Genomic DNA, 17,751 nt, shown 5'->3' with positions numbered 1-17,751 from the left:
TCTCTACTGAACGATCCATCTTCTAAGAGAGAGAGTGTTCTATCTTTATGGAATAAAGTTTCACCTTCAAGAACACAGTGATCTTCTTGAATTCTTCTCAAATATGTTCCTCCTGCAACAGCTGAACTGGATCTGCACACATCCAAAACCTCAGGCCTCTGACCCTGATAATTTCCGAGGCTTCATGTACCCAGTCTATGCATAGAATCTTTTATACTGAAGCAGAGTTTAACACCAAAAATAATTTTAAAGGATTTCTGATGTCTGCTTGTGCCCCTCAAAGAATGTTAAAGGTGACTAAGATTAAAGGACTGAAAATATCAAGTCCGTACATGTCAATAATATACAATAAATTTGGGGGAAACATTTTTTTAATTTTAAAAATATCAAGTCTAGACAAGGACAGGGAGCAGCCAGAACTCTCTTGCATTGCTGGTGGAAATGTACATTAGTACATCTGCTTTGAAAAACTGTTTGGCAACAAATACTAAAGATGGAGATATGTCCACTCTAGGATCCAGTAATTCCACACCTGGACATATACCCAACACAAATGCGTGATTACGTCCACCATCACATATATACAAGAATGTTCATAGCATTGTTATTCGTAATAGCCAAAGACTAGAGACACCCAAATGTTCATCAAGTATATAGTCCAGAAAAATAATTTGTGAAATACTTCACAATGGTAAAAAAATAATAACGTGCTTTGCTACCTACAACAATATTGATCAGTCTTACAGATGTAATGTTGAGTGAAAGAAGGCAGACACAAAAGAGTACCTACCATATGATTCCATTCTTATGAAGTTAAGTAAACAGACAAAAACTAATCTATGGTGAGAGAAAGCAGAAGAGTGATCATTTCCTGAGTGCTGGATTGGGAAGGGGATGAGGAAGAGCTGTGGGGCGCTGGTATGTTCTGTATCTTCATCTGGGTGGTGGTTACACAGGTGTAGACATATGTAAAAATTCATCAAGCTCAATCCTTAAGATTTGTGTGCATGACTGTATATGAGTAACATCTCAAAATAAAAGAAAAATGTGAAATCAGCGAAGATCATGAAAGTGGATCCAGATCATAATTGACAGCAACAGCCCTAGAGTCAGCTTTCCTCTCCTCCCCGATTCCCTCACACACATACTTGCTACAGTCCCTCTGACTGACCGAATCCCCAACCTCTCTCTGACATCCAGCCCTTAGTTTGTCCTTTATCTCTCCCTTCTTTTAACCTTAACTCCAGGTTTGACTTGGCTTTCTACTAAATCCTTTTCTCTTGTCGATCTCTCAGGACCATCCCTTTCTAAGTCCATCTCGTTCTCCCAATTCCGCATCCTGAAAAATCTGAAATAGGACAGCAAGGACAAAATTCTCTTTACTAGATAGTTACAGGGAGAGAAGTAGAGAATGCTCAGCCAGTAATGTATCTTTTCCTCTCTCACACCCTCAGTTATGAAGTTAATTGAACTTTCCTAGGGCAGGAATACCGCTGAGTAATTATTTCTTTTGAATGATAGTGGGCACCAGTACAAACAACTGGCTTCTCACGTAAAAGGCAGTAAACTTTGGTCTTGCTCTTCTTAGCAATGTCTACTAGCCTATACCAGGAATTCCATGCAGTGTGTTTGTGTGTGTTTGTTTGTTTGTTTGTTTTGCTGGAGACTGTAAAAGTAAAGTTGGGAATTAGCATGGCTTCTGGAGAATAGTAGAAAAGCCAAGTTGCAGTTTCCTAAAATATGAATATTGGCAGCACATGTCAACTTTGAAAAGAACTGGTCATAGGCACAGAGTACAGTGGTAATCAATAGCACTTCCCTGGTGTAAGTTCCCAATGTTAAATTTATAGTCTTAGACCATTTTTTTCTCCCCCTGGTATCTGAGAATATCTGGGGTTTGGCAAATATATTCTCAAAGGTCTGTAGTAACTTATCCTTTTAGAACAGGCCCACAGGAGGTAACCAGGAGCAGGGGGCGGGGGGGAGTAGGGAATTATTATTTAATGGGTTCAGAGTTTCTGTTTCCGATGATGGAAAATTTCTGGAAATAGACAGTGGTGATGGTTACATACCATTGTGAATGTACTTAATGCCACTGAACTGTACACGTTAAAATGGTTATTTTTTAATAATATTTATTTATTTGGCTGTGCCGGGTCTTAGTTGCAGCACGCAGGATCTTCGTTGTGGCATGTGGGATCTTTAGTTGCAGCATGCGGGATCTTTTTATGTTATGTATATTTTACCACCATTTTTTTAAAAAACTGGTCCATAGGGACTTCCATTTCCAGCAATATAGCATATTAGTCATCCTGAAAAAACCTTCCTGGGACAAAAATACATAAAGCATTGGATAAAGTACTGTAAATATTTCATAAATGTGTAGTAGAGGTAGTGGAAAGTAAGGGAAATCCTCAGAGGTTTTTGTTTTCTTTTTTTTAAAGGCAAGATGAAAAAACATAAATCCAGAGAGGTGAGATCTAAAGTTGGTGTCTGCCCTGCTGTCATCTGCTGACCTTAGCTATATGAGTGGGCCTTCAGTAGGGGTAGAAGATAAAGCTCAGAGACTTGGAAACTGGACCCTTGGTGAATGCACTAGAACAGACCAACCACTCCCAGAATGTGACCTTAACGAAACTTGCCTCTCTTGGCCTTGGCTATAAATAGAGGAGAAAAAAAGTCTCCCATGTAGTTTTCTGATTACAAACTGGACTCTAGTAGGTTTGAAGCCCATACGTCTTGGTCATTCCTATTGCTCCCAGATCAGTCTTCTTTTCTACCACCTTTTTTAAAATTTGAAAAATTATCATAGATCAATTTTTGGGGTAGAACACACCCAATTCATTCACCTGTTCTTCATATGATATATTTTTCAGACCTCTTATCCCCCTAACAGTATCCCTTTGGGTATTTTCTAGCTTGTTCCAGTATCTCCTTAAGGAGATAGTCATAATGGAAAATAGTAACAGATTTAGCTCAACCGACAGACTAGAATGGAACTATTACCACTCATGATTGACATTTTGGTTATCTACCACTGAATAACAAATTAGCCTAAAACTTAGTGGCTTGAAATGACAACAGTTATCATCTCACTATTTCTGTGGGGCAGGACTTTGGTTGTGGCTTAGCTGGGTCCTCTGGCTCAGGGTCTCTCACAAAGTAGCAGTCAAGTTGTTGGCAGGGGCAGCAGTCATCTCAAGGCTCAACCAGGGAAGGATCTGCTTCAAAGCTCACTCTTGTGGTTTTGCATAGGATTTAGTTTCTTGAGGCTGTTGGTCTGGGGGCCTCAGTTCCTTGCTGTCTGTTGGCTGGAGGCCACCCTCAGTTCCTTGCCACGTGGGCCTTTCATCAGAGCAGCTCACAGCATAGTAATTTGCTTCATCAGAGTGAGAAAGTGAGGAGAGCCAGAGAGAGAGAAAGGAAGACAGAAGTCACAGTCTTTTATAACCTAATCATGGAAGTGACATTCCATCATTTTTACCATATTCAGTTTGTTAGAAGCATGTCACTAGGTCCAGCCCACACACAAAGGGAGGGGATTACACAAGGCGTGATTACCAAGAGGCAGTGACCATTGGAAGCCATTTCAGAAGCAGCCTACTACAACTGGACATCAACTTCTAATCTGAAACCTAAAATTGTGACCTACATTAAGGATTTAGATTTAAGTGACCCCAGGTTAGTGAGGTCCTTAGGTACTTGGAAAAGTAAATGCCAATTATCTCTGGAGAAACTTACCTCAAGCTCAGGTATTAAGTACTTCCACTAGATAGAGTTCCAACAAACATGAGTTTGCAATAAAAAAGAAAAAAAATGCAAGTCACCATGAATGACAATTAGCAGAAACAAAGAATCAGATCTGCCAATGCTACAGATACTGCAATTATCAGATACACAGTATATAACAAGCATGTTTAATCTGTACAATTAAAAATATGGCTAAGGAACAAGAGAAAGCAAAAAATAGTAAATCAGATTTGAAACAAAAACAAATATAATTTCTAGAAATGAAAAATAAAATAAAATAATTGAAATCAGAAAATCAATAGATGGGTCAAAACAGCAGATTAGACACAACTGAATGAAGTAAGATATAATGAACTGAAAGATAGATTTCAAGGAATTACCGGGACTTCCCTGGCAGTCCAGCGGTTAAGACTCCACACTTCCAATGCTATCCCTGGCTGGGAACTAGGATCCCACATGCTGTGTGGCACAGCCAAAAAAAAAAGAAAGAAAGAAAGAAAGAAATTACCCAGAATGCAGCAAGGTAAAGACATGGAAAATGTTAAAGGAAAATAGACATGGAGGATAGAGAAGCTGTTACATCCAATCAGACTTTCAAAATGAGATGAACAAGGGAGAGAGAACATTCAAAGAGAAGATGGCTGAGAATTTGCCAAGTTTGATGAAGATGACAAATCTTAAAATTCAGATGACAAATCTTAAACTGTGCTGGTCTTTCAGCTCCACACCCAGGCTTCTATTCCCTGTAAGGCAGCACTGGGGTTGGGTGTCCACAATGCTTTTACAGGCTCTTCTAGCAGCTGGCTTCCTCCTAGGTTCCACCAATAAGAAATGCTGGTATGTGATCAAAAGGTAGGAGGAGGGTAACAGCAGGAGTTCCTCTCTCTCTCTCTCTCTCTCTCTCTCTCTCTCTCTCTCTCTCTCTCTCTCTCTTTTCTCTTCCTTTTACTCCTTCTGGTCCCAAGCCCTTAGCAACAGCCACCCATCCATCCCCAATAGCATAGCTGTTCCTGAGATGGTGGCCACCTGCTCCACCCTCCTAGGTTCTGGTAACATAACCTACTCCTTTTGGTGCCTTGAACCCTAGGGATGTGCTAGCTATTAATACTTTCTGCTTTCTAATCTCCAGGCTACCTGACGTTTGTTCCTCTTTCAATCTCCCAATACACGTGTAGCCGATTCCCTTATCAAATCCTCTCTGTTTTGAAGTACCTAGCAGGGCTTTTGTTCTCCTGCCTGGACCCTGATTCATATGACGAATTCCAAGCAAGTTAGACAAAAGAAATCTACACCTAGACACACCAAAGTCAAACTCAGATCAGTAGAAAGAAACTAGAAAGAAGACAGATTGCCTAAAAGAAGTGACAGTTGGACTAACAATAGACTTCTCAACAGCAGCAATGGAAGCCAGAAAATAAGTCACATTCTCAAAATGCTGAATGAAAACAACTTTCAGTCTAGAATTATATGCCCTATAGAACTATTATCTACAAATAAGAGGGAAATCAAAATATGTTCAGAGAAGCAGTAAGAGATTAATTTTAGAGCCTGCTGAGTTAAACAACAGGGATGTACTTATGTTTAGTTTACGCCTTGGGATTTGGGCCCTCAACTTTGCCTTTGGAAGTCCAAAATAATAGACTTTATGAGAAGGCTTTAAGAAGAGAATTCCTAGGACTTCCCTGGCAGTGCAGTGGTTAAGACTCAGTGCTTCCAGTGCAGGGGCCACGGGTTCGATCTCTGGTCAGGGCTGTGCGGTGCGGCCAAAAAAAAAAAAGTAGAGAATTCCTTATAGTTCTATGTCTAGGGAAGCTAAAATTAAAGAAAAATCTTATTGACAGTATCACTACAGACCACAAATCAGCATGCTTTTTCCTTTAAGGACCAGATAGTTAATATTTTAGGCTTTGTGGGCCATTAGGTCTCTGTCACAACTACTCAGATCTGTTGTTGTGATGCAAAGCTGCCAAAGGTAATGCAAACAAAGGAGCATGGCTGCTTTCCAATAAAACTTTATTTACAAAACAGGCAGAGGGCTGGATTTGATCCCCAGGCCATAATTTGACAATTCCTGCTACAGACTATGAACTATTTTCAGTAGTTGAAGATGATGGATTTTTCATATTTGCTGAAGCTATAAATCCTAGTTGTTAAGTTCCTTCTAGAAAATATGGTATTGAAAAACTTCCTGAATTGTATTCTGCTATGAACAAAAAGGCAATAGTATTAAATGTGCCATTATACCTTGGACATCAGACACTTGGATATGCAAAAATGACTATAAATCATATTTAAGTCTAACAGTATTGTAGATTAATAATGAATTCAACTCTGATTCTGTTCAATTGTTGAGAGATTGTTGAGGCCTCCCTCACACAGCTATCAACAGAATGCATTCTGACTGAAAAACTACTTGTAGGATGGAAAATCAGTTTCAAAATGTGTCAATTGTTATGGATAATAGAACAAACATGGTAAAGGCTAAGAGTGATTTAGGAATCATAAGCATACAGTGTTTTGTTCATATAACCTTCAGTACTGTAATCTGAAAGCAATTATAACTGTCTATAAGCAGAAAGATAGTGGGCCACTGCCTCATACTTCAGTCAAAGACAAAAATACATGATGTACAAAGGTTATTTTTTTTTCCTAGAAAAGTTTATTGAACATTATTCCTGCATCACACTTATTGAAAGAAAAACTTAATTTTCCCTGAAGGCACCCTGTCATTTCACATGATCTATACCCTAAAGTTTCTTGTATTAAAAATACAGGTTAGGGCTTTCCTGGTGGCGCAGTGGTTGGGAGTCCGCCTGTCGATGCAGGGGACACGGGTTCGTGCCCCCGTCCGGGAAGATCCCACATGCCGCGGAGCGGCTGGGCCCGTGAGCCATGGCCGCTGAGCCTGCGCGTCCGGAGCCTGTGCTCCGCAACGGGAGAGGCCACAGCAGTGAGAGGCCCGCGTACCGCAAAAAAAAAAAAAAAAAAAACAGGTTAAATATGAGATTAGTAAACCGCAGCATATGAAAGTTCATGCTGAGCAAAAACAAGTCAAAAAAAAAAGCTACCATATATCAATAGAATAGTTCCTACAGTATTTGTTTCCTATGTAAATCATATTTGAATGCAATTTTCAGAACCATATTTAAATATATTTTGCAATTTGTTAACTGTAGGCGTCCACATTTTTCTTCCACCACATAATCTGTTCCTTTGATTAAGCTGGCAACATTTGCTAGGATCCACAAAATGCAGCAAGTTCACAGATATTTCTCAAGATTTGAGAAACCTGGTCCACCTTTAGTGTAGTTTCCTGAGATTTCTGCTCCGCTGAAGTTAAAACGAGGATTTTCTTTCTGGAAGCTTTTTCTGCATTTGGTCTTGCACCCAAGGATCAGCTGCATACTCAGATTCCAGAATAGAAGTCCAACAATTTGCTGCATCTCTCTTTGTAAGAACAATACGGACCATTTTTCTACCCTCCAGAGTCCACGGGTTCCCTCATCAGCTATTGTAGAATCAAAGAGTTTGCCCTTGAGGATCTCGTGGCCACCCACGGCCAGCGCCACATGCCGGCTTTGCGGGCCGCACTGGATATCCTGAGCGCGAGTGCCTGGCGACACCTGAACTTCAATGAACACCTCCTCCAAGATCTGGTACCACTGGCCCCACGGCGTTCTGCATGGAACCGCCCCACTGCGCTCTTCAAACAGGGCTGACACACTCCAGTCGCCTCCTGGCCCCGGTGGCCATCCAAAGGTTTTTGAATCGCCTTGTCATATATTTAACAAGATGTTTAAACAAGATGGAATAGCAGCTACTACGTGTTTAAAAGCCATCTAGAGCAAAACTAAAATAACATGCTTTTTAGATGAAAACAATGTGTCAACTTATTAAAACTGCTTGCAGAGAAAAATACTTTGCTTTCTGGAACCTGAGGAAGAAGTCATCAAACTGATGACTTCAGAGTACAAGTATTTCTTACATGACAGTGGCTGAAAAGATTCTCTTATCATTCTACTCCAGGAAGATGCTGAGACTGGTGTACATGAAATGAAACTGAAATATAAATGGAAAACCCCAGATGACTGGTTTCTTGAAGGCCAACTGTATTGCTCCTTTGCCGCAGTTTTAGAACCAAGGTTTAAGGACAAATTTTATTCACATGACCGTGTAAAGCAGCAGTTGCAGGCAAATATTGTGTGTGTGTGTGTGTGTGTGCGTGTGCGTGTGTGTGTGTGTATTTGGAGTAAAAAATATAAGCGTGGATAATACTTTCAGCAAAGATTCAAAAAAAATTTTCTTCACCTGGGACTAGAAGCTTCCGTCTGTGGGACTGCTTCAACCAAACTGCACCATCATCAGCAACCACACCAAGCTGAGGATATAAAATAGAGATGAGGGACTTCCCTGGCCGTCCAATGGTTAAGACTCAGCATTTCCACTGCAGAGGGTGTGGGTTCGATCCCTGGTTGGGAAACTAAGATCCCACATGCCGTGCGGCGCGGCCAAAAAAAAAACCGACATGAGCCTTTATCTTAGTTAGTTCCTATTAAAGAGAAGGGAAAGCTTAATAATTTTGTGGCAGCATCAATACTAGCAGTATCCCATAATGGCAGCACTAACCAAATATTTTCTGTTACACTGCCCTCCATAGATGAAAGAGAGCATCTATTTATGTGGTAGATGGCACTACTGTTTAGTTCCAGGTATATTTTTCTCTACTTCTAGGTATACGGAGGATTACACTCCTTCTGCCCTTTAAATTAGGAACAGCTATTTCACTAGTTTTGGCTCATGAAGCTGGAGTGGAAGGAACGTGTGCATGTCTGGGCCATAGCATTTCGCAGCCAGTGGTAAACACTCTAGTCCTCTCTCTGCTGCATTAAATCCTGAGCCTCACTTTGAGAACTGGGCATGATAAAATGGAGTCTCCATCAGTCTACCAACCCCTGTTGGATATGCAGCACAAACAAAAAATAAATCTTTCTCATTTTAAGCCTGTGGGATTTTAGGGCTTATTTCCTAAGCATAACCTAGCTTATCCTGACTGGTGTAAGTTAGTGTCATAAACATATAGTATAATGACCCCAGAAGCAAACTATCAGCTTACATTGATGAGAAGTAAATACTCCTGAAGGGGATGTCAAACTCTAAAAATCTGAATACTTACATTTTAACAACAAAATTATAATATTTTAATATTATCTAATTTTTATATTTCATGTTGATTCTGGTATCTCAGAAGTTTATTATATAATAGTGATATTCTGCTTCAGCCAAATACTGATTTTTAACATGTAGCTGGTTTTTGTTTGTTTTCAGCCGTGCCATGTGGCATGTGGCATCTTAGTTCCCTAACCAGGGATCGAACCCGTGCCCCCTGCAGGGGAAGCATGGAGTCTTAACCACTGGACAGCCAGGGAAGTCCCTAACATGTAGCTGTTTTGCATTCAGCCAAAATGTATTTTTGGTGCCTCTCTAAAAAAAATATACTAAATAGGGCTTCCCTGGTGGCGCAGTGGTTGAGAGTCCGCCTGCCGATGCAGGGGACACGGGTTCGTGCCCCGGTCCGGGAAGATCCCACATGCCACGGAGCGGCTGAGCCCGTGAGCCATGGCCACTGAGCCTGCGCGTCCGGAGCCTGTGCTCCGCAACGGGAGAGGCCACGACAGTGAGAGGCCCGCGTACCGCAAAAAATAAATAAATAAACAAACAAATAAATATATATATATATACACTAAATAAAAATGATATGAATAAAAGCCTGGCTGTGCGTCCTTCAAGTTAGTTACTTGACAGAAACCTGAAACTATTTGTAAATTAGGTCACATTTCTTCTAAGGAGGAATACCTTGATCTTATGGAATACAGGTGTTTTTTGCTGCCACCTTGCATCCTAGGTCTCGTCTCTTCTGCTGCCACCAGCTGGCTTCCACTACTGATAAATTCCAGAAACCAGCAGGATTCTATTCAGTGTTGTTTTTTTTTAATTGTGGGGGAAGGGAATGTATTTTTTTTAATTTATTTATTTATTTTTGGCTGTGTTGGGTCTTCGTTTCTGTGCGAGGGCTTTCTCTAGTTGCGGCGAGTGGGGGCCACTCTTCATTGCGGTGCGCGGGCCTCTCACTTTCGCGGCCTCTCTTGCTGTGGAGCACAGGCTCCAGACGCGCAGGCTCAGTAGTTGTGGCTCACGGGCCCAGTTGCTCCGCGGCATGTGGGATCTTCCCAGACCAGGGCTCGAACCCGTGTCCCCTGCACTGGCAGGCAGACTCTCAACCACTGCACCACCAGGGAAGCCCCAGTGTTTTGTTTTGACTGCTGGGTCCCTGATGAGAACACCAAGTCAGTTGAACAAGTAAAATTTTAGGTTGGGAACAGAAAAACACAATCAACTCATTTCCTACATATTTTGGGTAATCAGCCACACAGTAACTGGTTTTTGTCCCAGCAAGTGGTCCAGACAAGGCTTCAGGCTAACAAAAGAGAAGACATTTTAATTCTTAAGTAAATTTTCTCATCCTAGGAAAGAACAGTGTTAAAAGCTACAGTCATTATACAAGAGCAAACAAAGGTCAGTTCAAATACAATAGTGTACCAACAGTCTTAGTGTAGTTTTAAGCTTTAATAACTTCAGAAGTACAAACTCTATGAACTTACACAAAACATCACTTGAAAAATAAAATTATTTAAATTTCTTTCATGCTTCTTTGGTCTCGGGAATTTTTGAATAATAAATGTAATTCAATTTTTTGTTTCAGTCAACGTTTGCCATCCTCAGGGGGACTAAAAAATTTGAAATTTAAAATTACTTGAAATTCACCAAATTAAATAGTGTAAAAGAAATTTAAATAAATTTTCAAGTGATGCTTTATGCAAGTTTTCGGCATTTATACTTCTGAAAGTATCAAAACCTAAAACTGCACTAAGACTTTCGGGAAACCTGTACATGGAAAACTGTGGAGTCACAGGGTGCTTGAATATAAACTTTTATAATTATACCTAGCTTTGTCCAAAATAAATTGAAAGATTTTAAAACAACACATGTACACATATAGGCAAGAAGATGTAAAACTGAGTCATAAGGTTTCTTGAAGCTAGGGAGATACGGTGCTAAATTATTAAAACTTTAGGAAAAGTATGGGAGAGTGAGGCAAATGAGTAACAGTATCTGTCATACAGGTTCCTAGTATGACACTATATTTTTACTTTGAAGAAGGCTGAGGGTGCAGTTTTATTTGGGATACTTGTTCTTAAGCTAGTATTATGTTCTCAATATTTCGGTATTAGTATTACTATTGCTAATGATGATTTTCCAGAAAAGTAAAAACAAATAACTTTTAAAGACTTGGGCCTTAAGAAAATGCAAAAAACAAAGAAACAACAAACAAACAAACAAAACTCCATAAATACTAGTTTTCCTTCAGTGGTTCTCAGTCTTGGCTGCACAATGGAATGACCTGAGTTTAAAAAATACTGATGCTTGGATCTCATTCTGAAATTCTGATTCAAGTGGTCTAAGCTAGAGAACAGGCATCAGGAATTTTTAAAGCCCCCTGGTGATCCTAATGTTACAGCCAAGGTTGAGAACCACTGCGCCAGGTCAATATATGATCAGGTACACGTCAACAAAAAAATATGTACAGATGTTCAGAACTTTTTTTTAATGTAGCACCAATCTCAAATTTTATAATGGAAGAGGTTGAGAAAAGAACCTAAAGCTCAAAAAAATCATGTTGAACGAAATAAGCCGGACACAAGAGTATACTTATTGTATGATTCTATTTACACAAAGATTTAAAAATTAGAAAAGGGGTGATGGGAGGGCGAGGAGAGGATTAACCGGGAAGCGAGCGAAGAAAACTTCTGAGATGGAAATGTTCTCTATTTTTATTAGGGTACACAGATATATAGTTATCAAAACTCATCGAAATAGTTGAGATCCGTATTATGTTTTCGCTATATGTAAATTACGCTTCAATAAAAAGAACGAATAAACATAATTAACTTAAATCTGGATACCTATGACAGAGTCTGAGCGGCGGAGACGATTATTATTTGGGATTACCCAAACCCCACTAGATTAAAAGGAAGCGCAAACCCCAGACCAGAACCGGAGAATGGAGAGCAGACAGCAGGGAGGGCCATAGCCTAAGAAATCGCTAGAGGGCTGGCAGCCGCAGTCTAGTTGATACCTAGACAGCGGCGCCCGAGTGCCCCGCTAAAATAAGCCCCCACGCCCTTTTCCGGTGCGCACACTGCCGTTCGTGCGACCCACCAGAAGGATCCGGAAGGAAACGACGCCACCACGAAAAAGGAGCCGGTGGCAGCTGGGTTTCTGCGCAGATGCTGGGGCTGTAGGCGCCGCGCGGCCGGCTGGTTGCGGCTCGCAGGGAGGACGCCGGCGCTCGCCTTCCCTCCGCTGCCCCCGCCGCTGCCATGATTCCGGTATCGCTGGTGGTGGTGGTGGTGGGCGGCTGGACTGCCGTCTACCTGACCGACTTGGTGTTGAAGGTGAGGGCCTCGGGCCTAAGGCCCAAGCCCGCGGTGCCAGGGCCGGGGCGCAAGGCCCTAGGCCTTTTCTCTTCCCCTGCCTTGTGCCTCCCGGGCTGAAAGCCGTGCGACCGGAACCCACGTGCGGCCTTCCGCGTGGCGCCCGGTCCCATGGAGTAAATAAAGCACGGCTGGCCGCGGGAGGGGTGTGGCGGCCTGCGCAGCTGCCGCAATATCATTGCGGGGCTTTGCAGGCCCCGCAGCCTTCGGGTCCTGCCCGGGAGGCGCCGGTAGTGGGTTCGGGAGGGGCGGGGCCCTGCCAAACCCCGCGGCGTTGCACCTGGGAGGAAATAAAATATCCTCCTGGGAAAGACTTTGTTTGCCCTCTTTGTCTTTAAGGCCACGACCCTCCAGAGACTGGTATTGGAATGAATCTAAATCAAGTTGTGATTTACATCAGTGGCCTCAAACTTTAAAGTGCTTATGACCATCTGGGGTTCCAGTTAAAATGCACATTCTGATTCAGCAGGTCTGGGGCGGGGGCCTAAGATTATGCATTTTTAACCAGTTCCCAAGTGCTACCAATGCTGCCAATCTACAGACCATACTTAAAAGTAGCAAGGCTTTAGATAACTAGTTTCTGACTACTCGAATTCTAATTTGTATCTTAGACGCCGTTTCTTCACACTAACCCCGCTTAATACTCCCACCCCCGCCCCCCACACACACCCTGGGTGCACGGTCCATTCTTATTTGGGTAGCAGATATTATGGACAGCTGTCTGACCACATGCTTCAGGCACCCTTTCGGAATTGCATACTGGGGGTGGGAGTATTGTATGCGTGGAATAAAATCATGTAAATTCTCAAATATTTAATGAAAATTCCAATTATGACTAGTAAAACCTTCATGTTATGAATACTGTTTTAAATAGAGTACTGTAGTTTAGTATTGTGTGGTTTAGGCTTAACAGCAAAATGATAACTTTTGTTGCATTCAAACTTGCAAAGTGAGGAGATTATACAGTTGAATCCTTAGAGCAGTCCTTAGAGCTGTGCTCTCCCACTTCCTATCCATTGAGAGCTTGGGCAGATTACTCTCTGTTCCTCCATTTCTTCATCTTTAAAATAGGCATAATAAATGTAAAGCTCTCCTGAGATTATAGAGAGGATTTCATTAATTCATCCACATAGAGCCTTGCTACTCAACCTGAGATTCAAGGACCAGCAGCACTTGGCATCATCTGGGAGCCTGTCAGAAATGTAGAATCTCAGGCCTCATTCCTGACCCACAGAATCCGAATCTGCATCCTCATAAGATCCCCAGGTGCTTTCTCTGCACATACTTGGCACGGTGCTTAGCATGTCATGAGCAGTACAGGCCACTGCTGGTTTAAACAGTGATTTTGTTGTTTGGAAAAAACAAAGCCGCGTGATTTCTTCATGTTGCATGGGTGACAAAAATCCAAAATAAAAATAATTTTTCAAATCTCTATAGTCTCTGGTTCAGTGTGTGAGGTGATCGGGATGTCACTTTAATTTCAGTAACAGCTCCTAACTTGCTAAGAGAGCACTATTCCTTGAGCGAAAGACGGATCTCTCATTCAGAGTATCCGCTTGGGGAATGGAGAGACCTCAGGTTTTAGGAGCCTGCACCTTCAGCTTCTCTGCTTCTAACTTGGTCTGCTGTTCCATCCTTGGTTTGTCTAGGATTTCCTCAGTAGACACCTGGAGGGGTGTGCCACTCTCCTTTTCCACGTCCTAGAAGACAAGCAGGTTTAATAACTTCACCTGAAGATTGAGAGCAGAGAGCATTATGGATCCAAAGGCAAACAGATACCTATATTCAGACTCAGGTCATTTTATGACTGTGATAGGGCTGAAATATCCTTCTAGATAAGTTTCTCAAATGGATGGGCATCTGTATGACAAAATACTTACCATACTTACTGTAAGAGGTAAGAGGTCAGTGGCAGTGTATGTAAAACAACCTTGTGTTATCCAAAATCTTACATTACTCAAGGACTTCAAACTTCCCTAAAGATAAAACTCTTTGCTAGGCTGCGAATAAGCAGCTATCTCCCCAACAGTGAAGAATGTAAGAAGTTACTGAGACCAAGGTGGCTTTAGATAAGTTTTGTACTTTTTCATGGTCAAATTCAGCCTAATTTCTTAGGGTTGTTGCTCAGAAGAGGATAGAAAGCACCAATTCCAGCTAACCTGTCCCCTCTGTTGGATTGGCTGGGGGTCTTTTTTAATTACAACAAAAGACCTCTTTCTCTGGTAACAAGGCTTCTAGACCTGTGCTGTCCAGTATGGTAGCCACTAACTACATGTGGCCATGTAGCATTTGAAATGGGGCTAGTCCGAATAGAGATGTGCTGTAAGTGTAAAGCTGACACTGAATTTCAAAGACTTAATGCGTAAGTAAGTAAATAAATAGAATGTGAGGTGTTTCAATATATTAATTATATTCTGAATGATAATATCTTGATATTTTGAGTTAAAAATACATTTAAATTAATCTCTGTTTCTGTTTGCCTTTTAAAATTCGGCTACTAGAAAATTAAAAATTACATATGTGGCTTGCACTTATAGCTCCCATTATATGTCTGCTGGACAATGCTGTTCTAAGCAAAGGCCAGCAAACTTTTTTGCTCATGGGCCGTAGTTTGCCAGACCCTGACTTCAGCACATCAGCCAATCCAAGACTCTTACTTTAATATCCTGAAGAATAAACATAAAGCTTTAAAATTATAAACATTTGATTAGTCAGTATCTTGCTTTCCTGTAGAAAACACTTTTATTTTCTTAAGCCTTATAAATTATTCTTCAAAATTCAGTGATGTGGAACTTTTCTTTCTCTCTTAGTCATCTGTGTATTTTAAGCATTCTTATGAAGACTGGCTGGAAAACAACGGATTGAGCATCTCCCCTTTTCACATAAGATGGCAGACTGCTATTTTCAATCGTGCGTTTTACAGTTGGGGACGGCGGAAAGCAAGGATGCTTTACCAGTGGTATTCTTTACTTTCTCTTTTTGGTTTAAATTAGTCATTTGTGATCATGAGAAATACTTGTTAAATGAACTGTTTCCATCATTTTCAATTTATTGAGTTTTAAAATGTTGACAATGTAAAAACTTTCTGGCTTTATATAAATTCATGGGATTGCATCATTGTGCTTTTGCATACATTCAAAATCAAGGTTCTGTGTCTTGATCTGGGTGGTGGATACATCGGTATACATATGTAAAAATTCAATGAGCTGTACGCTTCAGACTTAGGCACTTTGTGTAAGTTATACACCAATAGAAAGGCAAAAAGCATATGGAGCATTTTCCACCAGGAAAATAATCCTGGAGAATTCTCTCCCCCATCATGACACATAGAAACAAGGGTCCTGGGAGTCATAGGGCTCCCAAAAGTCTGCCGGCTTTCCTCTATAATTCTTCTGTGATACCCATCCAGGGCAAGGATATTTAAAATACTTATCATCCAGTAAGGCATACACACAAACCAATCAGGAAACTGGCCAGCCAGGTTACAGCAGCAGGGTCCTGGAGCCCTCTGGCTATACCAGGCATATCCCTTTAATTTAAAATATTTTTAAAATCATGGTTTATAGTGTTTATGGTTAGGGGGTTTACAATGATCTCTGGGACACCCTAGAGACTGACAGTTTCTGTACTTGACAGAATTTCTAATATGGCAGTAGGGGGCCTTTGTCGAAATTCCTTTCTGTTAAAAATTTAGCTCCAACTAGAGTAGGGCTAAATATAAACGATCAGGTCATCAAAAAGCAGAAAATGCAACAGCAAATCAAAGCAAACAAAATAGAAATAATAAAGATAAGAACAGAAATAAATGAAATAGAAAGTATACAGTAGAGAAAATCAGCAAAGCCAAAAGTTGGTACTTTGAAAAGATTAATAAAATTAATAAAACCCTACCATGACTGATCAAGGAAAAAAGCAAACAAAATAACTAAAAATCAGAATTGAAAGGAGAAACATTACTATAGATTCTGAGACTTGTTTTATTTTATTTTTATTTATTTATTTATTTATTTTTTGGCCACACCATACAGCTTCTGGGATTTTAGTTCCCCAACCAGGGATTGAACCCACGCCCTTGGCAATGAGAGAATGGAGTGAGACTCATTTTGAAAAATGAAACTATTGTGAACAGTTGTATACCTATAAATTTGACTATTTAGATGAAATGGACAAATGCCTTGAAAAACACAACTTATCAAAAAGTTAGAAAATATAATAGATTATTCCCAACTATAGAGGAGTGATTTCTAATTTCTAATTATTAAAACAGTAGAAGAAAGAAACTGTTGTTAAGTTTTACCATGTTAATATTTAAGCTCATTACAAAATTCAAGTAAAATAAAATGCAAACAAAAGAATCGGTAGATGAAAAAGAATGATGTCTATAATGTGAAAAGAGCTTTCATAACTACATGAGAACAAGATCAAAACAATGCTATGTAAATGAGCAAAAAAATATGAGAGGAAACAAACTTTTTATTGGGAACAACATTCAGCCTCTTCAGTTATGAGAGAATTGTAAATTATAACTGCTTAAAGAGACTAGTGCCCATGCTTCAGTCAAGTATCTGAACTTCAAGTAGGAGAAAGAAGCAGAGTTATTGAAATTTTTAGACATTGTTTTGAAGCTATGAAAGGTGGCTGGTTAATGAATTTTTTAGTCCATGAATTGTGAGGAATTGTACATTTATGTAATTTTTTTCCTCTTGACAGGTTCAATTTTGGAATGGTGTTTGGTGTAATTGCTATGTTCAGCTCTTTTTTTCTTCTGGGGAAAACGCTGATGCAGACTTTAGGCCAAATGATGGCTGACTCTCCCGCTTCTTATTCTTCCTCCTCTTCTTCCTCCTCTTCCTCTTCCTCCTCTTCCTCTTCTTCCTCCTCCTCTTCATCCTCTTCCTCTTCCTCACTTCACAACGAACAGGTGCTACAAGTTGTGGTAAGTGCCTTCTTATTGCTTTAAGTAGCTTTGTTGAAACATAGATATAAGAAATTTCTTCTGGATAGCATAATTCCTATCCATAATATAAATATGAAATAAATGAAAAGTCTCACAATTTCTCAAATTACTTGCTTAAACAAAATCATTAGTAAGAGTATAGCAAAGAATTGTTGCAATGTGTAGTAGTAGTAGTAATAATAGAACAAATGGACCACCACTAAGACTGTCAACAATTACACAAGTATTCGATTTAATTCATGTTGTCTTTTTTTTCAGTGCAAGGTTTTTTTTTAAATTGAAGTATAGTTGCTGTACAATATTATATAAGTTGTGGGTGTACCATATAGTGATTCGCAATTTTTTAAAGTTATACTCCGTTTATAGTTATTATAAAATATCGGCTCTATTCCCTGTGTTGTAAAATATATACTTGTAGCTTGTTTTATACCTAACTTGGTAATTCATGTTGTCTTCTTGAGGTGTTGAATAATTGTTACTGTCAAGGAATAA

General features: G+C 40.2%; 1 protein-coding gene and 1 pseudogene across 3 annotated transcripts in view; one reads left to right on the top strand and one right to left on the bottom strand.

Moving 5' to 3' along the window:
• Positions 1-7,010: 7,010 nt before the first annotated feature.
• LOC132513219 (nudC domain-containing protein 2-like) lies at positions 7,011-12,190 on the bottom strand (annotated as a pseudogene).
• The window catches only part of LOC132513525 (membrane-bound transcription factor site-2 protease), a 38,546-nt gene continuing 32,837 nt past the window's right edge, over positions 12,043-17,751 (top strand). Inside the window, exons 1-3 of one of the 3 annotated variants that reach the window (XM_060137984.1) lie at positions 12,043-12,263; positions 15,113-15,261; positions 17,013-17,238. In XM_060137984.1, the coding sequence (XP_059993967.1) occupies positions 12,189-12,263; positions 15,113-15,261; positions 17,013-17,238 (450 nt within the window). In that variant the 5' untranslated portion in view covers positions 12,043-12,188. The remainder of the gene's footprint in view (positions 12,264-15,112; positions 15,262-17,012; positions 17,239-17,751) is intronic. The other 2 variants (XM_060137985.1, XM_060137986.1) reach the window with 2 other exon arrangements.

The sequence above is a fragment of the Lagenorhynchus albirostris genome, chromosome X (assembly GCF_949774975.1).
Source record: "Lagenorhynchus albirostris chromosome X, mLagAlb1.1, whole genome shotgun sequence".
Lineage (NCBI taxonomy): Eukaryota > Metazoa > Chordata > Mammalia > Artiodactyla > Delphinidae > Lagenorhynchus > Lagenorhynchus albirostris.
The sequence above is the reverse complement of the archived record's forward strand: the minus strand, read 5'-3'. Positions and strand labels throughout refer to the sequence as shown.